We start from the raw sequence: 27,901 nt of genomic DNA, 5'->3' as shown, positions 1-27,901 counted from the left end.
GCAGTGAGTGTTGTCAGTTATGTATAGTGCAGTGAGTAGTGTCAGTTAGGTAAAGTGCAGTGAGTAGTGTCAGTTGTGTATAGTGCAGTGAGTGATGTCAGTTATGTAGAGTGCAGAAAGTGATGTCAGTTTTGTATAGTGCAGTGAGTAGTGTCATTTATGTAGAGTGCAGTGAGTGATGTCAGTTATGTATAGTGCAGTGGGTGGTGTCAGTTAGGTAGAGTGCAGTGAGTGGTGTCAGTTAGGTAGCGTGCAGTGAGTAGTGTCAGTTAGGTAGAGTGCAGTGAGTAGTGTCATTTATGTAAAGTGCACTGAGTGATGTCAGTTATGTATAGTGCAGTGAGTAGTGTCAGTTAGGTAGAGTGCAGTGAGTGATGTCAGTTAGGTAGACTGCAGTGAGTAGTGTCATTTATATATAGTGCTGTGAGTGGTGTCAGTTAGGTAGAGTGCAGTGAGTAGTGTCAGATAGGTAGAGTGCAGTGAGTTAGGTAGAGTGCAGTGAGTAGTGTCAGTTAGGTAGAGTGTAGTGAGTAGTGTCATTTATGTAGAGTGCAGTGAGTAGTGTCATTTATGTAGAGTGCAGTGAGTGATGTCAGTTATGTATAGTGCAGTGAGTAGTGTCAGTTAGGTATAGTGCAGTGAGTAGTGTCAGTTATGTATAGTGCAGTGAGTAGTGTCAGTTAGGTATAGTGCAGTGAGTAGTGTCAGTTATGTATAGTGCAGTGAGTAGTGTCAGTTAGGTATAGTGCAGTGAGTGGTGTCAGTTATGTATAGTGCAGTGAGTAGTGTCAGTTATGTATAGTGCAGTGAGTAGTGTCAGTTATGTATAGTGCAGTGAGTAGTGTCAGTTATGTATAGTGCAGTGAGAACAACATCCCTTGTGACCGCATGAGCCTTGACAGGTCCTCTTTATGGTAAGATCTGGGGTCTTTCAGACCCCATATCTCTCCTATGCCCTCCAAAGCATCCGATCTGAGTTTGGTTTGATCGCCTGTAGAATTAAGATGCTGTTGCTCCCAACGTAGAACTCAACATTTTATCTGGCATAATGCAATGTCCGATAAAAGCAGGAATGTGTATTAAGCCAATTTGTCTCCATACACCTTCTTGGACTGGGTGTTTGCTAGGCGCTGACAGTATGGGGGAGATTTACTACAACTGGAAAGTGTAAAATCTGGTGCAGCTCTACATAGAAACCAATCCGCCTCCAGGTTTTATTGTCAAAGCTTCATTGAACGAGCTGAAGTTAGAAGCTGATTGGCTACCATGCACAGCCGCTCCACATTCTGAGTGCTCCAGTTTTAGTAAATCTCCCCCATTGCACATGGCACCTTTTCTGTAACCCGAGTGAATGTAACATTACAGAACTATATATATACAATTATTTTGCCATGTGTCTTTGTATATTTAACTTGCTCTCCAACAATTGTTTTTCTTTGTCGCAGTCCTAATTGGCTGTTTTACTTTTGATTGACAGGCCAGATTCTAAAGCCGTAGTTCTGGTGGAATCCGGGATCAGAATTCACACCACGGAGTTTGAATGGCCCAAGAATATGATGCCATCTGGGTTTGCAATGAAGGTTTGAAGGAAATCAATTACAGTCTCACTCAAAACATTAGTCATGTCATGGTCTTCTGAAGCTAGTCATAGTCATTACATTCTTAGTGCACAAACTCCTTTTGGAATAGTTATGTAGTATATGGTAGGCCCTCAGACTACATGGTAGGCCCTCAGACTACATGGTATTCCCTCCGACTACATGGTATTCCCTCCGACTACATGGTATGCCCTCCGACTACATGGTATTCCCTCCGACTACATGGTAGGTCCTATGGTAGGCCCTCAGACTCCATGGTAGGCCCTCAGACTACATGGTAGGCCCTCAGACTACATGGTATTCCCTCCGACTACATGGTATTCCCTCCGACTACATGGTAGGCCCTCAGACTACATGGTAGGCCCTCAGACTACATGGTATTTCCTCAGACTACATGGTAGGCCCTCAGACTACATGGTAGGCCCTCAGACAACATGGTAGGCCCTCAGAAAACATGGTAGGCCCTCAGACTACATGGTAGGCCCTCAGACTACATTGATGGCCTTTTTCTGGCACCATCCTTCTATGTTTCTCACGAGCTTCCCAAGTATTATTTGATTGGTATGGTTGTCTGTTGAGCAGTTGGATCTTTTTTGAGATGGCCTTGGGCCAACCTTGTTTAAGAAAAGCCTTTTGGCATTCCAGCTGTGTAGGGTTTAACCACCTCCTGCCTGGTCTATTGTAAAATTACAGCCGCCCCGGAGCCTCTGTCTTCTGGGTGGACGTTGTATGACACCCTCCCGGTTGCGTGCCTTGTGTGTCCCCTAGGGGTGTTTCGTCACATATGGCGACCCATCACATTTGGCTGCCCGCTGGAGTGGGCATGCGCGACGCCGCCATATGCGTTCCAACACTTATAAAACTTTTGTCACTTTTAACACTTTTTTAAAAGTGTTTAAAAAAATAAAAAGTGTTTTTGTCACTTTTAACACTTTTAAAACGTAAAGTTTTAAAAGTGTTGGAACGCATATGGGGCGCTGTCGCGCATGCGCACTCCAGCGGGAAGCCAAATGTGATGGGTCGCCATATGTGACAAAACAGGGGCCGTGCAGTGGCACAATCTGTGACCTGCTGTGTCCACCAGACACAGCGGAAGACAGATCGCTATACCGGGCCGGCCCTGGTACCATGTGATGGCTGTGACCAATCACAGTGACATTGTTGCCAACCATCAGTATTTATACTGGCAGCCAGTAAAAAACAGGCACTTTTCTACTGCCAGTAAATGCCAGTGACAGGAAGAAGTTGCCAGTAAAAAAAGTCTGACGGTTGGCTTGATACTGCACATGTACAATTCTGGTCTGGAGCCGGCCGAGACTATTGAAGTGCCTGCTACAGTGTGTTCGGGCAGCACCGGCAGGGGCGGGTCTACCACAGGTGTGCCTGAGCATGTCGTGTGATGGTGCAAGGGAGCTGAGCAGAGCGGCCGGAGCCTCGTGTGCAGGTCTGTGGGACAGGAGTGGGGCTGTCAGTGCTGTTTGGACTGAAGGGACCACCTGGTGTGGAGAGAGACTGTGATTCAGGAGGAGACGCGTCGTGTCGTTGAGGTGTCCTCATCATCTGTGCTGCTGCACACTGCTGTCAATGTCATTGTGAGAGTCAGTTTCATGTGTGTGCGTGCCTCCCCATTCTTATTTCTTGCCCCGTGAGCTACTTACTATATCAAAAATAAGATAGAAATATATTTTTTTGAAGTTAATATCTACTTTTGGAAAATTCCAGTAAAAACTTGGCTGTGCCAGTAAATTTTGGATGTTGTGTCAGTAAATTTCAATCTGGTAGGTTGGCAGCACTGCACAGTGATCACATGTCAAATGTACACAATGGCTTATAGTCATAGCCAATCATTGTGTACTGTTGTGATCTCTGTGATTGGTCCCTGTGATCACATGGTACAGACAGGGCTAATCACAGCACACCTGTACCATGTGATAGCCAATCACAGCTATTGCAATAATACATAATGACACATGAATTGATGCCATTCATAAAAAATAAGCGAGTACACCCCTCACATTTTGTAAATATTTTATTATCTTTTCATGTGACAACACTGAAGAAATGACACATTGCTACAATGTAAAGTAGTGAGTGTACAGCTTGTATAACAGTGTAAATTTGCTGTCCCCTCAAAATAACTCAACACACAGCCATTAATGTCTAAACCGCTGGCAACAAAAGTGAGTACACCCCTGAAAATTGTGAAAAAGTGAAAATGTCCAAATTGGTCCCAAAGTGTCAATATTTTGTGTGGCCACCATTATTTTCCAGCACTGCCTTAACCCTCTTGGGCGTGGAGTTCACCAGAGCTTCACAGGTTGCCACTGGAGTCCTCTTCCCCTCCTCCATGACGACATCACAGAGCTGGTGGATGTTGGAGACCTTGCACTCCTCCACCTTCCGTTTGAGGATGCCCCACAGATGCTCAATAGGGTTTAGGTCTGGAGACATGCTTGGCCAGTCCATCACCTTTACCCTCAGCTTCTTTAGCAAGGCAGTGGTCGTCATGGAGGTGTGTTTGGGGTCGTTATCATGTTGGAATACTGCCCTGCGGCTCAGTCTCTGAAGGGAGGGGATCATGCTCGACTTCAGTATGTGACAGTACATTTTGGCATTCATGGTTCCCTCAATGAACTGTAGCTCCCCAGTGCTGGCAGCACTCATGCAGCCCCAGACCATGACACTCCCACCACCATGCTTGACTGTAGGCAAAAAACACTTGTCTTTGTACTCCTCACCTGGTACCGCCACACAGGCTTGACACCATCTGAACCAAGTAAGTTTATTTTGGTCTCATCCCCAAAAATGGGGATATTTATTACAGCAAAAAGTACAAAATATTGTTTTTTTTTCAAAATTGTCGCTCTTTTTTTGTTTATAGCGCAAAAAATAAAAACCGCAGAGGTGATCAAATACCACCAAAAGAAAGCTCTATTTGTGGGGAAAAAAGGACGTCAATTTTGTTTGGGTGCAACGTCGCACGACCGCGCAATTGTCAATTAAAATGACGCAGTGCCGAATCGCAAAAAATGGCCTGGTCATTCAGCAGCCAAATCTTCCAGGGCTGAAGTGGTTAACCACTTGTTTACTGGGCACTTAAACCCCCCTCCAGACCAATTTTCAGCTTTCAGCGCTGTCGCACTTTGAATGACCATTGCGCGGTCATACAACACTGTACCCAAATTAAATTTTTATCATTTTTTCCCACAAATAGAGGTTTCTTTTGATGGCATTCGATCACCTCTGCGGTTTTTATTTTTTGTTAAAAAAATTTAAAAAGACTGAATTTAAAAAAAAATATATATTTTTTTTATATTTTGTTATAAAATGTTGCAAACAGGTAATTTTTCTCCTTCATTGATGTACGCTGATGAGGCTGCACTGATGGTCACCAATAGGCTGCACTGATAGGCACCGATGGGCTGCACTGATGGGCACCGATAGGGCGGCACTGGTGGGCACTGAGAGGTGACACTGAGAGGTGGCACTGAAGGGCATTGATAGGTGGCATTGGTGGGCACTGAGAAGTGGCACTGATAGGTGGCACTGATAACTGGCAGTGATGGGCACTGATAGGTTACACTGAAAGGCAGCACTGCTAGGTGGCACTGATTGGCACCACTGGTGGGCATTGATAGGTGGCACTTGTGGGAATTGACAGGTGGCACTGGCAGGTGGCACTGGCAAGCACAGAGGAGGAGGCAGATGTGCCTCCTTCCTCTTCGGGACCGATGTCCCTTGAACATAAGCCGGTGATCAGCTTTTTTTTCTCCTCACACTGTCAGCGTGAGGAGATAAAAAAAACAATTACCGAGCTTTTGTTTACACACGTGATCAGATGTCATTGGCTGACAGCTGATTACGTGGTAAGGGGCCGCGATCGGCCCCTTACTCGGATCGGTGATCACCCGAGTCTCGGTTAATCACGCCGCGCGTGCCCTGCAGGGGGAGCGCTGGGAGCGCGCAAAGGGGAGGACGTCCTATGATGGCCTCCCAGAAATTCAGGTCAACGCTGGGGCCATCATTCGGCTACAGCACGGACCTCAAGTGGTTAAAGTATAACTAAAGGCAAAACTTTTGTTTTTTGTTTTTTTTTTTTTAGATAGAGGGCAGAGAGATTAGAACACCTGTCAATTTTGATTGCTGTCTCTGCCCCCATTATGGAGATTCTCCCTCTGTTTGTCCTGTTTACCATTATCATTGAAAAGGAAAATAAAGAAGATCCCACATTTTTGGATTGTCCCCTGAAAAGTAATAGAGGGGGAAATCTTCCAATGGGGCATGAGTTCTGGTGACCTGGGGGTCCCCAAGGGATTCCCCTCATTTTCTGGTATTTCCTCTCACTTCCTTTTTTGGCTATGGGACAGGAAGTGAAGGGAAGTCTCCCTGCATTGGGACACAAATGGTGAAAAAAAAAAAAAATCTGACAGGGGTTATCATAGTTGCCAAGATTGTAAAAAAAAAAAAAGTGGAACACTTTTGTGGCTGTAGGCGGAGCCATACAATAATTAGGGGGAGAGGGGGAAAGGGGAAGAGGGAAATGACGCGACAGCAGCCCCAGATCCTACACAATAAAAATATGTGTATTCTAGAAAGTTTAACAATCAGCAGATAAAGTCACTCCAAAGACATGTTGGTAGGTTAATTGGATCCTGTCTAAAATTGTCCCTAGTATGTATGAATGTGAGTTAGGGACCTTAGATTGTAAGCTCCTTGAGGGTAGGGACTGATGTGAATGTACAATGTATATGTAAAGCGCTGCGTAAATTGACGGCGCTATATAAGTACCTGAAATAAAATAAATAAATAAATAAATAAAGTTACTCCAAACACCTGGTGTTAGCACTTCAATCATCCCGGCACCATGGTTGTTATGGTGTCAGGATGATTAAAGAGCCCCCACCTCACACCAGGAGTCCCCGGCGGAGCCCCCCCTCACACCAGGAGTCCCCGGCGGAGCCCCCCCTCACACCAGAAGTCCCCGGCGGAGCCCCCCCTCACACCAGGAGTCCCCGGCGGAGCCCCCCCTCACACCAGGAGTCCCCGGCGGAGCCCCCCCTCACACCAGAAGTCCCCGGCGGAGCCCCCCCTCACACCAGAAGTCCCCGGCGGAGCCCCCCCTCACACCAGGAGTCCCCGGCGGAGCCCCCCCTCACACCAGGAGTCCCCGGCGGAGCCCCCCCTCACACCAGAAGTCCCCGGCGGAGCCCCCCCTCACACCAGGAGTCCACGGTGGAGCTCCCCCTCGCATCAGGAGTCCTCGGCGGAGCCCCCCCTCGCATCAGGAGTCCCCGGCGGAGCTCCCCCTCGCATCAGGAGTCCCCAGGGAAGCCCCCCCTCGCATCAGGAGTCCCCGGCGGAGCTCCCCCTCGCATCAGGAGTCCCCGGCGGAGGCCCCCCCTCGCATCAGGAGTCCCCGGCGGAGCCCCCCCTCGCATCAGGAGTCCCCGGCGGAGCTCCACCTCGCATCAGGAGTCCCCGGCGAAGCCCCCCCTCGCATCAGGAGTCCCCGGCGGAGCCCCCCTCGCATCAGGAGTCCCCGGCGGAGCCCCCCTCGCATCAGGAGTCCCCGGCGGAGCCCCCCCTCGCATCAGAAGTCTCCGGCGGAGCCCCCCCTCGCATCAGGAGTCCCCGGCGGAGCCCCCCCTCGCATCAGGAGTCCCCGGCGAAGCCCCCCCTCGCATCAGGAGTCCCCGGCGGAGCTCCCCCTCGCATCAGGAGTCCCCAGGGAAGCCCCCCCTCGCATCAGGAGTCCCCGGCGGAGCTCCCCCTCGCATCAGGAGTCCCCGGCGGAGGCCCCCCTCGCATCAGGAGTCCCCGGCGGAGCCCCCCCTCGCATCAGGAGCCCCCGGCGGAGCCCCCGCTCGCATCAGGTGTCCCCAGTGGAGCCCCCCTTACGATTCCCAGAGCTTTTCTTCCAATAATAATAATCCAAAAAGTGACAAAAAAAACAAACGAAACTCCATATTAAGTGTAACTAATGAATCCATAGAACCACTGTGCAAATAGAATATAAAAAAGCAATAAATACGACACTCTAAAATAAGTAATGGTAGTGCAACTAGGTGATCTGTGCAATAATAATATAGAATAAATAATGACAGATAAAAATCCACACAAGTGCAATAAATAATAATTAAGTCCAATGGTATCAAAAAGGTGCTTAGATCAGTGAAGAAACGTGCCCTTGGTAAAAAGGTCCCATAGACGATACAATCAAAATTGATAAAACAGCTCCACGATCCTCCTCAAAATGACTCTCCTAGGGATCTCTCGTCCTAACACCGCATAGGATTTTCCCTATAGAACCTCCATTCACGTGGTTGTTTTACATTTCTATTATATTCATTTTTTTGAGCAATATTTATTATACTTTTTTGAGCGTCACTTAATCATCAGTTTTTTACACCATTTATATTTTAATTTGATTGAGCGCTACATTCATTTAATATTTTGTTACCTACATTTACTAGCGCCTGGGTTGTCCACTATTTGCGCCTGAATTATGCCTACTCTACATGAATGGGTGCCCGGATTGCGCCTACTTGACCCCTATTAGCGGCTCAGTTGCTGCTGCTCTGTACCAGCCGATTTAGATAGCTACAGCTTGTGCGCAAGTGTGGTAGAGCAGAGAGCGCCCCTTCAAGCCCAGCAGCGTGCGGGTGTGATTTCCAATGCTGCCTATCAGTGCCGGGACAAGGTCACCCAGTGCCCAGGGCGAACATACCAGATTGCGCCCCCCCCCCCATTTACAGTGCAAGGGTTCAGTAGCAAGTGATGCAGAGCTCAGGAATGGAAAAAAAAAACATATTAAGGATTGTGGAAATAGGGTTCAGAAGACTGGTATAAAACCCAATATGTTATATATTGCAGTTTAACAATCATTAGATGTGGTGGCTGCATTAGTTTTATTTTAGGCTTTTCCCCTCTGTTTTCACCTGGCGATCTGGCCAGTGGCATATGTCCTGTATTAGAGTGCCCCCAATCTGGATAAAGGAGCACAGAAGGCACAGCTGATAGCAGCATAGTCAGTCTGGGAAGGAGGGTAGTGTTAGATGTACTAGCAGATTTAGCCAAACTCAATAGCCTATGAAAAACAGGATCACACATTCTCCACACTTCAGCACACTGGACTCCTCTACTTTCTGCTCTGCTGTCTAAAGTCAACATGGGAAAGAGAATGAGGAGGACACGCTCTGACACACAGGGGGGCTCTGACACACAGGGGGCTCTGACACACAGGGGGGCTCTGACACACAGGGGGCTCTGACACACAGGGGGGCTCTGACACACAGGGGGGCTCTGACACACAGGGGGGCTCTGACACACAGGGGGGCTCTGACACACAGGGGGCTCTGACATACAGGGGGGCTCTGACACACAGGGGGGCTCTGACACACAGGGGGCTCTGACACACAGGGGGGCTCTGACACACAGGGGGGCTCTGACACACAGGGGGGCTCTGACACACAGGGGGCTCTGACACACAGGGGGGCTCTGACACACAGGGGGGCTCTGACACACAGGGGGCTCTGACACACAGGGGGGCTCTGACACACAGGGGGGCTCTGACACACAGGGGGGCTCTGACACACAGGGGGGCTCTGACACACAGGGGGCTCTGACACACAGGGGGGCTCTGACACACAGGGGGGCTCTGACACACAGGGGGGCTCTGACACACAGGGGGCTCTGACACACAGGGGGCTCTGACACACAGGGGGGCTCTGACACACAGGGGGCTCTGACACACAGGGGGGCTCTGACACACAGGGGGCTCTGACACACAGGGGGGCTCTGATTCCCAACAACATCGATGGCATTTGCAGCTTGCTGAAATAATGTTTCCCCAGCCTTTATCCCCAGTCTGCACATGTACAGAGCTCTATGCTAACACCTCAGCTCTTTTCTGGGAATGTGGGGCTGACAGAGCAGGGGAGGGCTCAATAGACTGACAGGAGACTGAGCTAATAGGGACAGGTATTTATTTTTTCATTGCACCCAGCTTATATCAGGCAAATAATATAGTAAGTACACTGCTGTTAGTGAGACATATCCTGTGTTTAGGATGGGAGACAGCTGGGGGGAGTTAGTTAAGCACTGGATCCCCTCCCTATACACAAGTACTAGATGGATCAGCAGAGAACATTAACAAATGAAAAGTCCCAGTATATTCCCAACATATATAAGAATTGTTCTTCACTTTTTGTAAACCTGCTCTGCAAAGTACAGGGCGAGTTTACAGCACAGCCAGGTAGAGTTTGGAAGGCAGAGCAGTGGGGACTCACATGGAAGAAAACTAACATCCATCCTGTGAGATCTTCATGTTGGGAGAGCTGTATGATGTATGCAGGGGGCGGAAAGCAATGATCGGAACTGCACTGTTGTATCATCTTGCTCCGCCCACCTGTAGAGGAGCTCTCAGTGTCACAGCCCGATCCAGCCAGCCAGACTGATGAGAAATCAAGGCCAGTAGAATGAATTCTTCTCCCTCTGTGCCAGAATGTGGTTGCCGCTGTAGAGAGGAGGCAAGCAATATGTATGGGTGCATCCTCAGCCCACTTTTTGGGCAGACTGTACAATTGAGTGGAGCCATAACCTAAATATTCTCTGCATGCTCATGCTGCTGTCGGCGACCTAGAGCCCCCTCCCACACTCCTCCCACACCCTGCCCAGGGCAGCCGATCCTCCCGCCCACCCCTTGTACCGGCCCTGCTGCCTATAGATGGCAGTGCTGAGCCGATGACGTCACTGAGAATCCAGCTTCAAGATAAAGAGAGCACTGCTATAACCTCGCCTGACGCGGTGGCGTGTGTCCTTAATCTAAGCCAGGCGAAGACGAGCTGAGCCAGGGATTTGTCGGAAGCTGTCTTGCACGTCCACGAGTTCTAGTCTACCCAGGGCTATGTGGATAGGGTTGTGCAACACACACATTTTTTTCCTACATTTTTTTAATTAGTCATTTTATTTATGGTATTTATGATTTTCATTTATTATTTTTATACCCCTTTATATTTATTCATTATTCATTTCATCAAGCACCCATTTTTATACACCATTATTTATTTTTAGATTTACCCATTATTATATATTTTTTTTTCTTTTTCTACACCATTTTTTATTTTTCATATGCATTTATTATTTTTATACACCCTGATTCATAGTTATTTTTATATTTATTAATTATTATCCTCATTATTTTTCTTTATTTTTATACACCCTTATTTAGAGTTATTTTTATATTTATTAACTATTATATTTATCATTATTATTTATTTTATACACCCTTTTTTTTTATCTTTATTCTTTAAATTTATTCATCAATGTATCCTTTTTTATTTTTTTATATACATTTTTATTCATTATCTTTATTTTTTTATGTATATTTATACTCTCTTATTTTTTTATTTTATATTACTTTTATTTGTTTATATTTTTAACCTATTTTTTTCCATTCACAATCTTTTATTTATATTTATTTATTATTAATGTCATCGCACACCCATTTTTATTTTTATACACCGTTATTTATTTTTAGATTTACTCATTATTAAGAAAGCGGGGCCCCATTCACAGGGGCCCTGGGGCCCAGGAACCATTCCTAACAAGGAAGAGACCTGGTGTAGTATAAAAGGGGTTTTTAACCGATTCAGCCCTCGGAAGATTTTACCCCCTTCCTGACCAGAGCACTTTTTACGATTCGGCACTGCGTCTCTTTAACTGACAATTGCGCGGTCGTGCGACGTTGTACCCAAACAAAATTGACGTCCTTTTTTTCCCCCCACAAATAGAGCTTTCTTTTGGTGGTATTTGATCACCTCTGTGGTTTTTATTTTTTGCGCTATAAACATAAAAATAGAGCGATAATTTTGAGAAAAAAAAAGCAATATTTGTTTACTTTTTGCTATAATAAATATCCCCCAAAATATAAAAAAAACCCTTTTTTTTTCCTCAGTTTAGGCCAATATGAATTCTTCTACGTAATTTTAGTTAAAAAAAATCGCAATAAGCGATTGGTTTGTGCAAAATTTATAGCGTCTACAAAACGGGACAGTTTTATGGCACTTTTATTAATTATTTTTTTTTAATTAGCAATGGCGATCTGCGATTTTTACCGTGACTGCGACATTATGGCGGACAATTTTGACACTATTTTGGGACCATTGTCATTTATACAGCGATCAGTGCTTTAAAAATGCACTGATTACTGTGTAAATGACCCTGGCAGGGAAGGGGTTAACCACTAGGGGGCAGTGAAGGGGTTAAGTGTGTCCTAGGGAGTGATTCTAACTGTTAGGGGGGGATGGGCTTCAACACACAGGACAGTGATCACTGCTCTCGATGACAGGGAGCAGTGATCTCTGTCATGTCACTAGGCAGAATGCTTTGTTTACAAAAGTATCTCCCCGTTCTACCTCTCCGTGACACGATTGCGGGCATCCGACCGACATCGAGTCCACGGGACCCGCTGTCACGGAGGACGTGGCACTCGCGCGCCCGCAACACCGCTTCTTAAAGGGGACATACCTGTTTGCCCTTTTGCCCCCAGTGCCATTCTGCTGATGTACATCAGCGTGCGCTGGTCAGCAAGCGATTAAAATAGAAATGGTAAGCAAAACATTTGTGTATAGATATAAAAAATAAAAAAATTATAAATATCTTTGTTGCCTTTTTTATAAGTGATCACATTCCCTCTGTTCTCAGCTGCATAAGAGCTTGGGGAGGAGAAGCAGCAGCACACTGATCTTCTCAGTGAAAAGCTGTGCAGTGGGGGGGGGGGGTGTCAGGACAAGTCTGATCATTGGAGGAGAGCAGGCTGAGTTCCCATCATAGCTAGAGAACTGACCACGCTGTGCTCTCCTGCTTAGTGTGGTCAGTTTTTATTAGGAAAGCAGAGGGACTGACAGACACACCAGGGATTTCACATAAAGGAAGCAAAACAAAGAGAACAGGAGACTTTCTCATACAAGTACATGGTACAGCAGGCACATATCAGGAATAGGAAATGACTAGGAATAGGAAATGACATTGTTGCCAACCATCAGTATTTATACTGGCAGCCAGTAAAAAACAGGCACTTTTCTACTGCCAGTAAATGCCAGTGACAGGAAGAAGTTGCCAGTAAAAAAAGTCTGACGGTTGGCTTGATACTGCACATGTACAATTCTGGTCTGGAGCCGGCCGAGACTATTGAAGTGCCTGCTACAGTGTGTTCGGGCAGCACCGGCAGGGGCGGGTCTACCACAGGTGTGCCTGAGCATGTCGTGTGATGGTGCAAGGGAGCTGAGCAGAGCGGCCGGAGCCTCGTGTGCAGGTCTGTGGGACAGGAGTGGGGCTGTCAGTGCTGTTTGGACTGAAGGGACCACCTGGTGTGGAGAGAGACTGTGATTCAGGAGGAGACGCGTCGTGTCGTTGAGGTGTCCTCATCATCTGTGCTGCTGCACACTGCTGTCAATGTCATTGTGAGAGTCAGTTTCATGTGTGTGCGTGCCTCCCCATTCTTATTTCTTGCCCCGTGAGCTACTTACTATATCAAAAATAAGATAGAAATATATTTTTTTGAAGTTAATATCTACTTTTGGAAAATTCCAGTAAAAACTTGGCTGTGCCAGTAAATTTTGGATGTTGTGTCAGTAAATTTCAATCTGGTAGGTTGGCAGCACTGCACAGTGATCACATGTCAAATGTACACAATGGCTTATAGTCATAGCCAATCATTGTGTACTGTTGTGATCTCTGTGATTGGTCCCTGTGATCACATGGTACAGACAGGGCTAATCACAGCACACCTGTACCATGTGATAGCCAATCACAGCTATTGCAATAATACATAATGACACATGAATTGATGCAATTCATAAAAAATAAGCGAGTACACCCCTCACATTTTGTAAATATTTTATTATCTTTTCATGTGACAACACTGAAGAAATGACACATTGCTACAATGTAAAGTAGTGAGTGTACAGCTTGTATAACAGTGTAAATTTGCTGTCCCCTCAAAATAACTCAACACACAGCCATTAATGTCTAAACCGCTGGCAACAAAAGTGAGTACACCCCTGAAAATTGTGAAAAAGTGAAAATGTCCAAATTGGTCCCAAAGTGTCAATATTTTGTGTGGCCACCATTATTTTCCAGCACTGCCTTAACCCTCTTGGGCATGGAGTTCACCAGAGCTTCACAGGTTGCCACTGGAGTTCTCTTCCCCTCCTCCATGACGACATCACAGAGCTGGTGGATGTTGGAGACCTTGCACTCCTCCACCTTCCGTTTGAGGATGCCCCACAGATGCTCAATAGGGTTTAGGTCTGGAGACATGCTTGGCCAGTCCATCACCTTTACCCTCAGCTTCTTTAGCAAAGCAGTGGTCGTCATGGAGGTGTGTTTGGGGTCGTTATCATGTTGGAATACTGCCCTGCGGCTCAGTCTCTGAAGGGAGGGGATCATGCTCGACTTCAGTATGTGACAGTACATTTTGGCATTCATGGTTCCCTCAATGAACTGTAGCTCCCCAGTGCTGGCAGCACTCATGCAGCCCCAGACCATGACACTCCCACCACCATGCTTGACTGTAGGCAAAAAACACTTGTCTTTGTACTCCTCACCTGGTACCACCACACAGGCTTGACACCATCTGAACCAAGTAAGTTTATTTTGGTCTCATCCCCAAAAATGGGGATATTTATTACAGCAAAAAGTACAAAATATTGTTTTTTTTTCAAAATTGTCGCTCTTTTTTTGTTTATAGCGCAAAAAATAAAAACCGCAGAGGTGATCAAATACCACCAAAAGAAAGCTCTATTTGTGGGGAAAAAAGGACGTCAATTTTGTTTGGGTGCAACGTCGCACGACCGCGCAATTGTCAATTAAAATGACGCAGTGCCGAATCGCAAAAAATGGCCTGGTCATTCAGCAGCCAAATCTTCCAGGGCTGAAGTGGTTAACCACTTGTTTACTGGGCACTTAAACCCCCCTCCAGACCAATTTTCAGCTTTCAGCGCTGTCGCACTTTGAATGACCATTGCGCGGTCATACAACACTGTACCCAAATTAAATTTTTATCATTTTTTCCCACAAATAGAGGTTTCTTTTGATGGCATTCGATCACCTCTGCGGTTTTTATTTTTTGTTAAAAAAATTTAAAAAGACTGAATTTAAAAAAAAATATATATTTTTTTTATATTTTGTTATAAAATGTTGCAAACAGGTAATTTTTCTCCTTCATTGATGTACGCTGATGAGGCTGCACTGATGGTCACCAATAGGCTGCACTGATAGGCACCGATGGGCTGCACTGATGGGCACCGATAGGGCGGCACTGGTGGGCACTGAGAGGTGACACTGAGAGGTGGCACTGAAGGGCATTGATAGGTGGCATTGGTGGGCACTGAGAAGTGGCACTGATAGGTGGCACTGATAACTGGCAGTGATGGGCACTGATAGGTTACACTGAAAGGCAGCACTGCTAGGTGGCACTGATTGGCACCACTGGTGGGCATTGATAGGTGGCACTTGTGGGAATTGACAGGTGGCACTGGCAGGTGGCACTGGCAAGCACAGAGGAGGAGGCAGATGTGCCTCCTTCCTCTTCGGGACCGATGTCCCTTGAACATAAGCCGGTGATCAGCTTTTTTTTCTCCTCACACTGTCAGCGTGAGGAGAAAAAAAAACAATTACCGAGCTTTTGTTTACACACGTGATCAGATGTCATTGGCTGACAGCTGATTACGTGGTAAGGGGCCGCGATCGGCCCCTTACTCGGATCGGTGATCACCCGAGTCTCGGTTAATCACGCCGCGCGTGCCCTGCAGGGGGAGCGCTGGGAGCGCGCAAAGGGGAGGACGTCCTATGATGGCCTCCCAGAAATTCAGGTCAACGCTGGGGCCATCATTCGGCTACAGCACGGACCTCAAGTGGTTAAAGTATAACTAAAGGCAAAACTTTTGTTTTTTGTTTTTTTTTTTTTAGATAGAGGGCAGAGAGATTAGAACACCTGTCAATTTTGATTGCTGTCTCTGCCCCCATTATGGAGATTCTCCCTCTGTTTGTCCTGTTTACCATTATCATTGAAAAGGAAAAAAAAAAGGAGATCCCACATTTTTGGATTGTCCCCTGAAAAGTAATAGAGGGGGAAATCTTCCAATGGGGCATGAGTTCTGGTGACCTGGGGGTCCCCAAGGGATTCCCCTCATTTTCTGGTATTTCCTCTCACTTCCTTTTTTGGCTATGGGACAGGAAGTGAAGGGAAGTCTCCCTGCATTGGGACACAAATGGTGAAAAAAAAAAAAAATCTGACAGGGGTTATCATAGTTGCCAAGATTGTAAAAAAAAAAAAAGTGGAACACTTTTGTGGCTGTAGGCGGAGCCGTACAATAATTAGGGGGAGAGGGGGAAAGGGGAAGAGGGAAATGACGCGACAGCAGCCCCAGATCCTACACAATAAAAATATGTGTATTCTAGAAAGTTTAACAATCAGCAGATAAAGTCACTCCAAAGACATGTTGGTAGGTTAATTGGATCCTGTCTAAAATTGTCCCTAGTATGTATGAATGTGAGTTAGGGACCTTAGATTGTAAGCTCCTTGAGGGTAGGGACTGATGTGAATGTACAATGTATATGTAAAGCGCTGCGTAAATTGACGGCGCTATATAAGTACCTGAAATAAAATAAATAAATAAATAAATAAAGTTACTCCAAACACCTGGTGTTAGCACTTCAATCATCCCGGCACCATGGTTGTTATGGTGTCAGGATGATTAAAGAGCCCCCACCTCACACCAGGAGTCCCCGGCGGAGCCCCCCCTCACACCAGGAGTCCCCGGCGGAGCCCCCCCTCACACCAGAAGTCCCCGGCGGAGCCCCCCCTCACACCAGGAGTCCCCGGCGGAGCCCCCCCTCACACCAGGAGTCCCCGGCGGAGCCCCCCCTCACACCAGAAGTCCCCGGCGGAGCCCCCCCTCACACCAGAAGTCCCCGGCGGAGCCCCCCCTCACACCAGGAGTCCCCGGCGGAGCCCCCCCTCACACCAGGAGTCCCCGGCGGAGCCCCCCCTCACACCAGAAGTCCCCGGCGGAGCCCCCCCTCACACCAGGAGTCCACGGTGGAGCTCCCCCTCGCATCAGGAGTCCTCGGCGGAGCCCCCCCTCGCATCAGGAGTCCCCGGCGGAGCTCCCCCTCGCATCAGGAGTCCCCAGGGAAGCCCCCCCTCGCATCAGGAGTCCCCGGCGGAGCTCCCCCTCGCATCAGGAGTCCCCGGCGGAGGCCCCCCCTCGCATCAGGAGTCCCCGGCGGAGCCCCCCCTCGCATCAGGAGTCCCCGGCGGAGCTCCACCTCGCATCAGGAGTCCCCGGCGAAGCCCCCCCTCGCATCAGGAGTCCCCGGCGGAGCCCCCCTCGCATCAGGAGTCCCCGGCGGAGCCCCCCTCGCATCAGGAGTCCCCGGCGGAGCCCCCCCTCGCATCAGAAGTCTCCGGCGGAGCCCCCCCTCGCATCAGGAGTCCCCGGCGGAGCCCCCCCTCGCATCAGGAGTCCCCGGCGAAGCCCCCCCTCGCATCAGGAGTCCCCGGCGGAGCTCCCCCTCGCATCAGGAGTCCCCAGGGAAGCCCCCCCTCGCATCAGGAGTCCCCGGCGGAGCTCCCCCTCGCATCAGGAGTCCCCGGCGGAGGCCCCCCTCGCATCAGGAGTCCCCGGCGGAGCCCCCCCTCGCATCAGGAGCCCCCGGCGGAGCCCCCCTCGCATCAGGAGTCCCCGGCGGAGCCCCCCCTCGCATCAGAAGTCTCCGGCGGAGCCCCCCCTCGCATCAGGAGTCCCCGGCGGAGCCCCCGCTCGCATCAGGTGTCCCCAGTGGAGCCCCCCTTACGATTCCCAGAGCTTTTCTTCCAATAATAATAATCCAAAAAGTGACAAAAAAAACAAACGAAACTCCATATTAAGTGTAACTAATGAATCCATAGAACCACTGTGCAAATAGAATATAAAAAAGCAATAAATACGACACTCTAAAATAAGTAATGGTAGTGCAACTAGGTGATCTGTGCAATAATAATATAGAATAAATATATATAAATAATGACAGATAAAAATCCACACAAGTGCAATAAATAATAATTAAGTCCAATGGTATCAAAAAGGTGCTTAGATCAGTGAAGAAACGTGCCCTTGGTAAAAAGGTCCCATAGACGATACAATCAAAATTGATAAAACAGCTCCACGATCCTCCTCAAAATGACTCTCCTAGGGATCTCTCGTCCTAACACCGCATAGGATTTTCCCTATAGAACCTCCATTCACGTGGTTGTTTTACATTTCTATTATATTCATTTTTTTGAGCAATATTTATTATACTTTTTTGAGCGTCACTTAATCATCAGTTTTTTACACCATTTATATTTTAATTTGATTGAGCGCTACATTCATTTAATATTTTGTTACCTACATTTACTAGCGCCTGGGTTGTCCACTATTTGCGCCTGAATTATGCCTACTCTACATGAATGGGTGCCCGGATTGCGCCTACTTGACCCCTATTAGCGGCTCAGTTGCTGCTGCTCTGTACCAGCCGATTTAGATAGCTACAGCTTGTGCGCAAGTGTGGTAGAGCAGAGAGCGCCCCTTCAAGCCCAGCAGCGTGCGGGTGTGATTTCCAATGCTGCCTATCAGTGCCGGGACAAGGTCACCCAGTGCCCAGGGCGAACATACCAGATTGCGCCCCCCCCCCCCCCCATTTACAGTGCAAGGGTTCAGTAGCAAGTGATGCAGAGCTCAGGAATGGAAAAAAAAAACATATTAAGGATTGTGGAAATAGGGTTCAGAAGACTGGTATAAAACCCAATATGTTATATATTGCAGTTTAACAATCATTAGATGTGGTGGCTGCATTAGTTTTATTTTAGGCTTTTCCCCTCTGTTTTCACCTGGCGATCTGGCCAGTGGCATATGTCCTGTATTAGAGTGCCCCCAATCTGGATAAAGGAGCACAGAAGGCACAGCTGATAGCAGCATAGTCAGTCTGGGAAGGAGGGTAGTGTTAGATGTACTAGCAGATTTAGCCAAACTCAATAGCCTATGAAAAACAGGATCACACATTCTCCACACTTCAGCACACTGGACTCCTCTACTTTCTGCTCTGCTGTCTAAAGTCAACATGGGAAAGAGAATGAGGAGGACACGCTCTGACACACAGGGGGGCTCTGACACACAGGGGGGCTCTGACACACAGGGGGCTCTGACACACAGGGGGGCTCTGACACACAGGGGGCTCTGACACACAGGGGGGCTCTGACACACAGGGGGGCTCTGACACACAGGGGGGCTCTGACACACAGGGGGGCTCTGACACACAGGGGGGCTCTGACACACAGGGGGGCTCTGACACACAGGGGGCTCTGACACACAGGGGGGCTCTGACACACAGGGGGCTCTGACACACAGGGGGGCTCTGACACACAGGGGGGCTCTGACACACAGGGGGCTCTGACACACAGGGGGGCTCTGACACACAGGGGGGCTCTGACACACAGGGGGCTCTGACACACAGGGGGGCTCTGACACACAGGGGGGCTCTGACACACAGGGGGGCTCTGACACACAGGGGGCTCTGACACACAGGGGGCTCTGACACACAGGGGGGCTCTGACACACAGGGGGGCTCTGACACACAGGGGGGCTCTGACACACAGGGGGCTCTGACACACAGGGGGGCTCTGACACACAGGGGGGCTCTGACACACAGGGGGCTCTGACACACAGGGGGGCTCTGATTCCCAACAACATCGATGGCATTTGCAGCTTGCTGAAATAATGTTTCCCCAGCCTTTATCCCCAGTCTGCACATGTACAGAGCTCTATGCTAACACCTCAGCTCTTTTCTGGGAATGTGGGGCTGACAGAGCAGGGGAGGGCTCAATAGACTGACAGGAGACTGAGCTAATAGGGACAGGTATTTATTTTTTCATTGCACCCAGCTTATATCAGGCAAATAATATAGTAAGTACACTGCTGTTAGTGAGACATATCCTGTGTTTAGGATGGGAGACAGCTGGGGGGAGTTAGTTAAGCACTGGATCCCCTCCCTATACACAAGTACTAGATGGATCAGCAGAGAACATTAACAATTCCCAACATATATAAGAATTGTTCTTCACTTTTTGTAAACCTGCTCTGCAAAGTACAGGGCGAGTTTACAGCACAGCCAGGTAGAGTTTGGAAGGCAGAGCAGTGGGGACTCACATGGAAGAAAACTAACATCCATCCTGTGAGATCTTCATGTTGGGAGAGCTGTATGATGTATGCAGGGGGCGGAAAGCAATGATCGGAACTGCACTGTTGTATCATCTTGCTCCGCCCACCTGTAGAGGAGCTCTCAGTGTCACAGCCCGATCCAGCCAGCCAGACTGATGAGAAATCAAGGCCAGTAGAATGAATTCTTCTCCCTCTGTGCCAGAATGTGGTTGCCGCTGTAGAGAGGAGGCAAGCAATATGTATGGGTGCATCCTCAGCCCACTTTTTGGGCAGACTGTACAATTGAGTGGAGCCATAACCTAAATATTCTCTGCATGCTCATGCTGCTGTCGGCGACCTAGAGCCCCCTCCCACACTCCTCCCACACCCTGCCCAGGGCAGCCGATCCTCCCGCCCACCCCTTGTACCGGCCCTGCTGCCTATAGATGGCAGTGCTGAGCCGATGACGTCACTGAGAATCCAGCTTCAAGATAAAGAGAGCACTGCTATAACCTCGCCTGACGCGGTGGCGTGTGTCCTTAATCTAAGCCAGGCGAAGACGAGCTGAGCCAGGGATTTGTCGGAAGCTGTCTTGCACGTCCACGAGTTCTAGTCTACCCAGGGCTATGTGGATAGGGTTGTGCAACACACACATTTTTTTCCTACATTTTTTTAATTAGTCATTTTATTTATGGTATTTATGATTTTCATTTATTATTTTTATACCCCTTTATATTTATTCATTATTCATTTCATCAAGCACCCATTTTTATACACCATTATTTATTTTTAGATTTACCCATTATTATATATTTTTTTTCTTTTTCTACACCATTTTTTATTTTTCATATGCATTTATTATTTTTATACACCCTGATTCATAGTTATTTTTATATTTATTAATTATTATCCTCATTATTTTTCTTTATTTTTATACACCCTTATTTAGAGTTATTTTTATATTTATTAACTATTATATTTATCATTATTATTTATTTTATACACCCTTTTTTTTTATCTTTATTCTTTAAATTTATTCATCAATGTATCCTTTTTTATTTTTTTATATACATTTTTATTCATTATCTTTATTTTTTTATGTATATTTATACTCTCTTATTTTTTTATTTTATATTACTTTTATTTGTTTATATTTTTAACCTATTTTTTTCCATTCACAATCTTTTATTTATATTTATTTATTATTAATGTCATCGCACACCCATTTTTATTTTTATACACCGTTATTTATTTTTAGATTTACTCATTATTAAGAAAGCGGGGCCCCATTCACAGGGGCCCTGGGGCCCAGGAACCATTCCTAACAAGGAAGAGACCTGGTGTAGTATAAAAGGGGTTTTTAACCGATTCAGCCCTCGGAAGATTTTACCCCCTTCCTGACCAGAGCACTTTTTACGATTCGGCACTGCGTCTCTTTAACTGACAATTGCGCGGTCGTGCGACGTTGTACCCAAACAAAATTGACGTCCTTTTTTTCCCCCCACAAATAGAGCTTTCTTTTGGTGGTATTTGATCACCTCTGTGGTTTTTATTTTTTGCGCTATAAACATAAAAATAGAGCGATAATTTTGAGAAAAAAAAAGCAATATTTGTTTACTTTTTGCTATAATAAATATCCCCCAAAATATAAAAAAAACCCTTTTTTTTTCCTCAGTTTAGGCCAATATGAATTCTTCTACGTAATTTTAGTTAAAAAAAATCGCAATAAGCGATTGGTTTGTGCAAAATTTATAGCGTCTACAAAACGGGACAGTTTTATGGCACTTTTATTAATTATTTTTTTTTAATTAGCAATGGCGATCTGCGATTTTTACCGTGACTGCGACATTATGGCGGACAATTTTGACACTATTTTGGGACCATTGTCATTTATACAGCGATCAGTGCTTTAAAAATGCACTGATTACTGTGTAAATGACCCTGGCAGGGAAGGGGTTAACCACTAGGGGGCAGTGAAGGGGTTAAGTGTGTCCTAGGGAGTGATTCTAACTGTTAGGGGGGGATGGGCTTCAACACACAGGACAGTGATCACTGCTCTCGATGACAGGGAGCAGTGATCTCTGTCATGTCACTAGGCAGAATGCTTTGTTTACAAAAGTATCTCCCCGTTCTACCTCTCCGTGACACGATTGCGGGCATCCGACCGACATCGAGTCCACGGGACCCGCTGTCACGGAGGACGTGGCACTCGCGCGCCCGCAACACCGCTTCTTAAAGGGGACATACCTGTTTGCCCTTTTGCCCCCAGTGCCATTCTGCTGATGTACATCAGCGTGCGCTGGTCAGCAAGCGATTAAAATAGAAATGGTAAGCAAAACATTTGTGTATAGATATAAAAAATAAAAAAATTATAAATATCTTTGTTGCCTTTTTTATAAGTGATCACATTCCCTCTGTTCTCAGCTGCATAAGAGCTTGGGGAGGAGAAGCAGCAGCACACTGATCTTCTCAGTGAAAAGCTGTGCAGTGGGGGGGGGGGGGGTGGCAGGACAAGTCTGATCATTGGAGGAGAGCAGGCTGAGTTCCCATCATAGCTAGAGAACTGACCACGCTGTGCTCTCCTGCTTAGTGTGGTCAGTTTTTATTAGGAAAGCAGAGGGACTGACAGACACACCAGGGATTTCACATAAAGGAAGCAAAACAAAGAGAACAGGAGACTTTCTCATACAAGTACATGGTACAGCAGGCACATATCAGGAATAGGAAATGACTAGGAATAGGAAATGACATTGTTGCCAACCATCAGTATTTATACTGGCAGCCAGTAAAAAACAGGCACTTTTCTACTGCCAGTAAATGCCAGTGACAGGAAGAAGTTGCCAGTAAAAAAAGTCTGACGGTTGGCTTGATACTGCACATGTACAATTCTGGTCTGGAGCCGGCCGAGACTATTGAAGTGCCTGCTACAGTGTGTTCGGGCAGCACCGGCAGGGGCGGGTCTACCACAGGTGTGCCTGAGCATGTCGTGTGATGGTGCAAGGGAGCTGAGCAGAGCGGCCGGAGCCTCGTGTGCAGGTCTGTGGGACAGGAGTGGGGCTGTCAGTGCTGTTTGGACTGAAGGGACCACCTGGTGTGGAGAGAGACTGTGATTCAGGAGGAGACGCGTCGTGTCGTTGAGGTGTCCTCATCATCTGTGCTGCTGCACACTGCTGTCAATGTCATTGTGAGAGTCAGTTTCATGTGTGTGCGTGCCTCCCCATTCTTATTTCTTGCCCCGTGAGCTACTTACTATATCAAAAATAAGATAGAAATATATTTTTTTGAAGTTAATATCTACTTTTGGAAAATTCCAGTAAAAACTTGGCTGTGCCAGTAAATTTTGGATGTTGTGTCAGTAAATTTCAATCTGGTAGGTTGGCAGCACTGCACAGTGATCACATGTCAAATGTACACAATGGCTTATAGTCATAGCCAATCATTGTGTACTGTTGTGATCTCTGTGATTGGTCCCTGTGATCACATGGTACAGACAGGGCTAATCACAGCACACCTGTACCATGTGATAGCCAATCACAGCTATTGCAATAATACATAATGACACATGAATTGATGCAATTCATAAAAAATAAGCGAGTACACCCCTCACATTTTGTAAATATTTTATTATCTTTTCATGTGACAACACTGAAGAAATGACACATTGCTACAATGTAAAGTAGTGAGTGTACAGCTTGTATAACAGTGTAAATTTGCTGTCCCCTCAAAATAACTCAACACACAGCCATTAATGTCTAAACCGCTGGCAACAAAAGTGAGTACACCCCTGAAAATTGTGAAAAAGTGAAAATGTCCAAATTGGTCCCAAAGTGTCAATATTTTGTGTGGCCACCATTATTTTCCAGCACTGCCTTAACCCTCTTGGGCATGGAGTTCACCAGAGCTTCACAGGTTGCCACTGGAGTTCTCTTCCCCTCCTCCATGACGACATCACAGAGCTGGTGGATGTTGGAGACCTTGCACTCCTCCACCTTCCGTTTGAGGATGCCCCACAGATGCTCAATAGGGTTTAGGTCTGGAGACATGCTTGGCCAGTCCATCACCTTTACCCTCAGCTTCTTTAGCAAAGCAGTGGTCGTCATGGAGGTGTGTTTGGGGTCGTTATCATGTTGGAATACTGCCCTGCGGCTCAGTCTCTGAAGGGAGGGGATCATGCTCGACTTCAGTATGTGACAGTACATTTTGGCATTCATGGTTCCCTCAATGAACTGTAGCTCCCCAGTGCTGGCAGCACTCATGCAGCCCCAGACCATGACACTCCCACCACCATGCTTGACTGTAGGCAAAAAACACTTGTCTTTGTACTCCTCACCTGGTACCGCCACACAGGCTTGACACCATCTGAACCAAGTAAGTTTATTTTGGTCTCATCCCCAAAAATGGGGATATTTATTACAGCAAAAAGTACAAAATATTGTTTTTTTTTCAAAATTGTCGCTCTTTTTTTGTTTATAGCGCAAAAAATAAAAACCGCAGAGGTGATCAAATACCACCAAAAGAAAGCTCTATTTGTGGGGAAAAAAGGACGTCAATTTTGTTTGGGTGCAACGTCGCACGACCGCGCAATTGTCAATTAAAATGACGCAGTGCCGAATCGCAAAAAATGGCCTGGTCATTCAGCAGCCAAATCTTCCAGGGCTGAAGTGGTTAACCACTTGTTTACTGGGCACTTAAACCCCCCTCCAGACCAATTTTCAGCTTTCAGCGCTGTCGCACTTTGAATGACCATTGCGCGGTCATACAACACTGTACCCAAATTAAATTTTTATCATTTTTTCCCACAAATAGAGGTTTCTTTTGATGGCATTCGATCACCTCTGCGGTTTTTATTTTTTGTTAAAAAAATTTAAAAAGACTGAATTTAAAAAAAAATATATATTTTTTTTATATTTTGTTATAAAATGTTGCAAACAGGTAATTTTTCTCCTTCATTGATGTACGCTGATGAGGCTGCACTGATGGTCACCAATAGGCTGCACTGATAGGCACCGATGGGCTGCACTGATGGGCACCGATAGGGCGGCACTGGTGGGCACTGAGAGGTGACACTGAGAGGTGGCACTGAAGGGCATTGATAGGTGGCATTGGTGGGCACTGAGAAGTGGCACTGATAGGTGGCACTGATAACTGGCAGTGATGGGCACTGATAGGTTACACTGAAAGGCAGCACTGCTAGGTGGCACTGATTGGCACCACTGGTGGGCATTGATAGGTGGCACTTGTGGGAATTGACAGGTGGCACTGGCAGGTGGCACTGGCAAGCACAGAGGAGGAGGCAGATGTGCCTCCTTCCTCTTCGGGACCGATGTCCCTTGAACATAAGCCGGTGATCAGCTTTTTTTTCTCCTCACACTGTCAGCGTGAGGAGATAAAAAAAACAATTACCGAGCTTTTGTTTACACACGTGATCAGATGTCATTGGCTGACAGCTGATTACGTGGTAAGGGGCCGCGATCGGCCCCTTACTCGGATCGGTGATCACCCGAGTCTCGGTTAATCACGCCGCGCGTGCCCTGCAGGGGGAGCGCTGGGAGCGCGCAAAGGGGAGGACGTCCTATGATGGCCTCCCAGAAATTCAGGTCAACGCTGGGGCCATCATTCGGCTACAGCACGGACCTCAAGTGGTTAAAGTATAACTAAAGGCAAAACTTTTGTTTTTTGTTTTTTTTTTTTTAGATAGAGGGCAGAGAGATTAGAACACCTGTCAATTTTGATTGCTGTCTCTGCCCCCATTATGGAGATTCTCCCTCTGTTTGTCCTGTTTACCATTATCATTGAAAAGGAAAAAAAAAAGGAGATCCCACATTTTTGGATTGTCCCCTGAAAAGTAATAGAGGGGGAAATCTTCCAATGGGGCATGAGTTCTGGTGACCTGGGGGTCCCCAAGGGATTCCCCTCATTTTCTGGTATTTCCTCTCACTTCCTTTTTTGGCTATGGGACAGGAAGTGAAGGGAAGTCTCCCTGCATTGGGACACAAATGGTGAAAAAAAAAAAAAATCTGACAGGGGTTATCATAGTTGCCAAGATTGTAAAAAAAAAAAGAAAAGTGGAACACTTTTGTGGCTGTAGGCGGAGCCATACAATAATTAGGGGGAGAGGGGGAAAGGGGAAGAGGGAAATGACGCGACAGCAGCCCCAGATCCTACACAATAAAAATATGTGTATTCTAGAAAGTTTAACAATCAGCAGATAAAGTCACTCCAAAGACATGTTGGTAGGTTAATTGGATCCTGTCTAAAATTGTCCCCAGTATGTATGAATGTGAGTTAGGGACCTTAGATTGTAAGCTCCTTGAGGGTAGGGACTGATGTGAATGTACAATGTATATGTAAAGCGCTGCGTAAATTGACGGCGCTATATAAGTACCTGAAATAAAATAAATAAATAAATAAATAAAGTTACTCCAAACACCTGGTGTTAGCACTTCAATCATCCCGGCACCATGGTTGTTATGGTGTCAGGATGATTAAAGAGCCCCCACCTCACACCAGGAGTCCCCGGCGGAGCCCCCCCTCACACCAGGAGTCCCCGGCGGAGCCCCCCCTCACACCAGAAGTCCCCGGCGGAGCCCCCCCTCACACCAGGAGTCCCCGGCGGAGCCCCCCCTCACACCAGGAGTCCCCGGCGGAGCCCCCCCTCACACCAGAAGTCCCCAGCGGAGCCCCCCCTCACACCAGAAGTCCCCGGCGGAGCCCCCCCTCACACCAGGAGTCCCCGGCGGAGCCCCCCCTCACACCAGGAGTCCCCGGCGGAGCCCCCCTCACACCAGAAGTCCCCGGCGGAGCCCCCCCTCACACCAGGAGTCCACGGTGGAGCTCCCCCTCGCATCAGGAGTCCTCGGCGGAGCCCCCCCTCGCATCAGGAGTCCCCGGCGGAGCTCCCCCTCGCATCAGGAGTCCCCAGGGAAGCCCCCCCTCGCATCAGGAGTCCCCGGCGGAGCTCCCCCTCGCATCAGGAGTCCCCGGCGGAGGCCCCCCCTCGCATCAGGAGTCCCCGGCGGAGCCCCCCCTCGCATCAGGAGTCCCCGGCGGAGCTCCACCTCGCATCAGGAGTCCCCGGCGAAGCCCCCCCTCGCATCAGGAGTCCCCGGCGGAGCCCCCCTCGCATCAGGAGTCCCCGGCGGAGCCCCCCTCGCATCAGGAGTCCCCGGCGGAGCCCCCCTCGCATCAGGAGTCCCCGGCGGAGCCCCCCCTCGCATCAGAAGTCTCCGGCGGAGCCCCCCCTCGCATCAGGAGTCCCCGGCGGAGCCCCCCCTCGCATCAGGAGTCCCCGGCGGAGCCCCCCCTCGCATCAGGAGTCCCCGGCGAAGCCCCCCCTCGCATCAGGAGTCCCCGGCGGAGCTCCCCCTCGCATCAGGAGTCCCCAGGGAAGCCCCCCCTCGCATCAGGAGTCCCCGGCGGAGCTCCCCCTCGCATCAGGAGTCCCCGGCGGAGGCCCCCCCTCGCATCAGGAGTCCCCGGCGGAGCCCCCCCTCGCATCAGGAGTCCCCGGCGGAGCTCCACCTCGCATCAGGAGTCCCCGGCGAAGCCCCCCCTCGCATCAGGAGTCCCCGGCGGAGCCCCCCTCGCATCAGGAGTCCCCGGCGGAGCCCCCCTCGCATCAGGAGTCCCCGGCGGAGCCCCCCCTCGCATCAGAAGTCTCCGGCGGAGCCCCCCCTCGCATCAGGAGTCCCCGGCGGAGCCCCCCCTCGCATCAGGAGTCCCCGGCGAAGCCCCCCCTCGCATCAGGAGTCCCCGGCGGAGCTCCCCCTCGCATCAGGAGTCCCCAGGGAAGCCCCCCCTCGCATCACGAGTCCCCGGCGGAGCTCCCCCTCGCATCAGGAGTCCCCGGCGGAGGCCCCCCTCGCATCAGGAGTCCCCGGCGGAGCCCCCCCTCGCATCAGGAGCCCCCGGCGGAGCCCCCCTCGCATCAGGAGTCCCCGGCGGAGCCCCCCCTCGCATCAGAAGTCTCCGGCGGAGCCCCCCCTCGCATCAGGAGTCCCCGGCGGAGCCCCCGCTCGCATCAGGTGTCCCCAGTGGAGCCCCCCTTACGATTCCCAGAGCTTTTCTTCCAATAATAATAAT

At 48.4% G+C, this 27,901-nt stretch overlaps 1 protein-coding gene across 4 annotated transcripts in view; it reads left to right on the top strand.

Moving 5' to 3' along the window:
- Positions 1–1,486: 1,486 nt before the first annotated feature.
- Positions 1,487–27,901, top strand: part of KHK (ketohexokinase) — a 213,405-nt gene continuing 186,990 nt past the window's right edge. For 2 of the 4 annotated variants that reach the window (XM_073624747.1, XM_073624746.1), the window contains exon 1: positions 1,491–1,580. In XM_073624747.1, the coding sequence (XP_073480848.1) occupies positions 1,541–1,580 (40 nt within the window). In that variant the 5' untranslated portion in view covers positions 1,491–1,540. Of the gene's footprint in view, positions 1,581–27,901 lie in introns of all 4 variants that reach the window. The other 2 variants (XM_073624743.1, XM_073624745.1) reach the window with 2 other exon arrangements.

The sequence above is a fragment of the Aquarana catesbeiana genome, linkage group LG04 (genome assembly GCF_042186555.1).
Source record: "Aquarana catesbeiana isolate 2022-GZ linkage group LG04, ASM4218655v1, whole genome shotgun sequence".
NCBI lineage: Eukaryota > Metazoa > Chordata > Amphibia > Anura > Ranidae > Aquarana > Aquarana catesbeiana.
The sequence above is the reverse complement of the archived record's forward strand: the minus strand, read 5'-3'. Positions and strand labels throughout refer to the sequence as shown.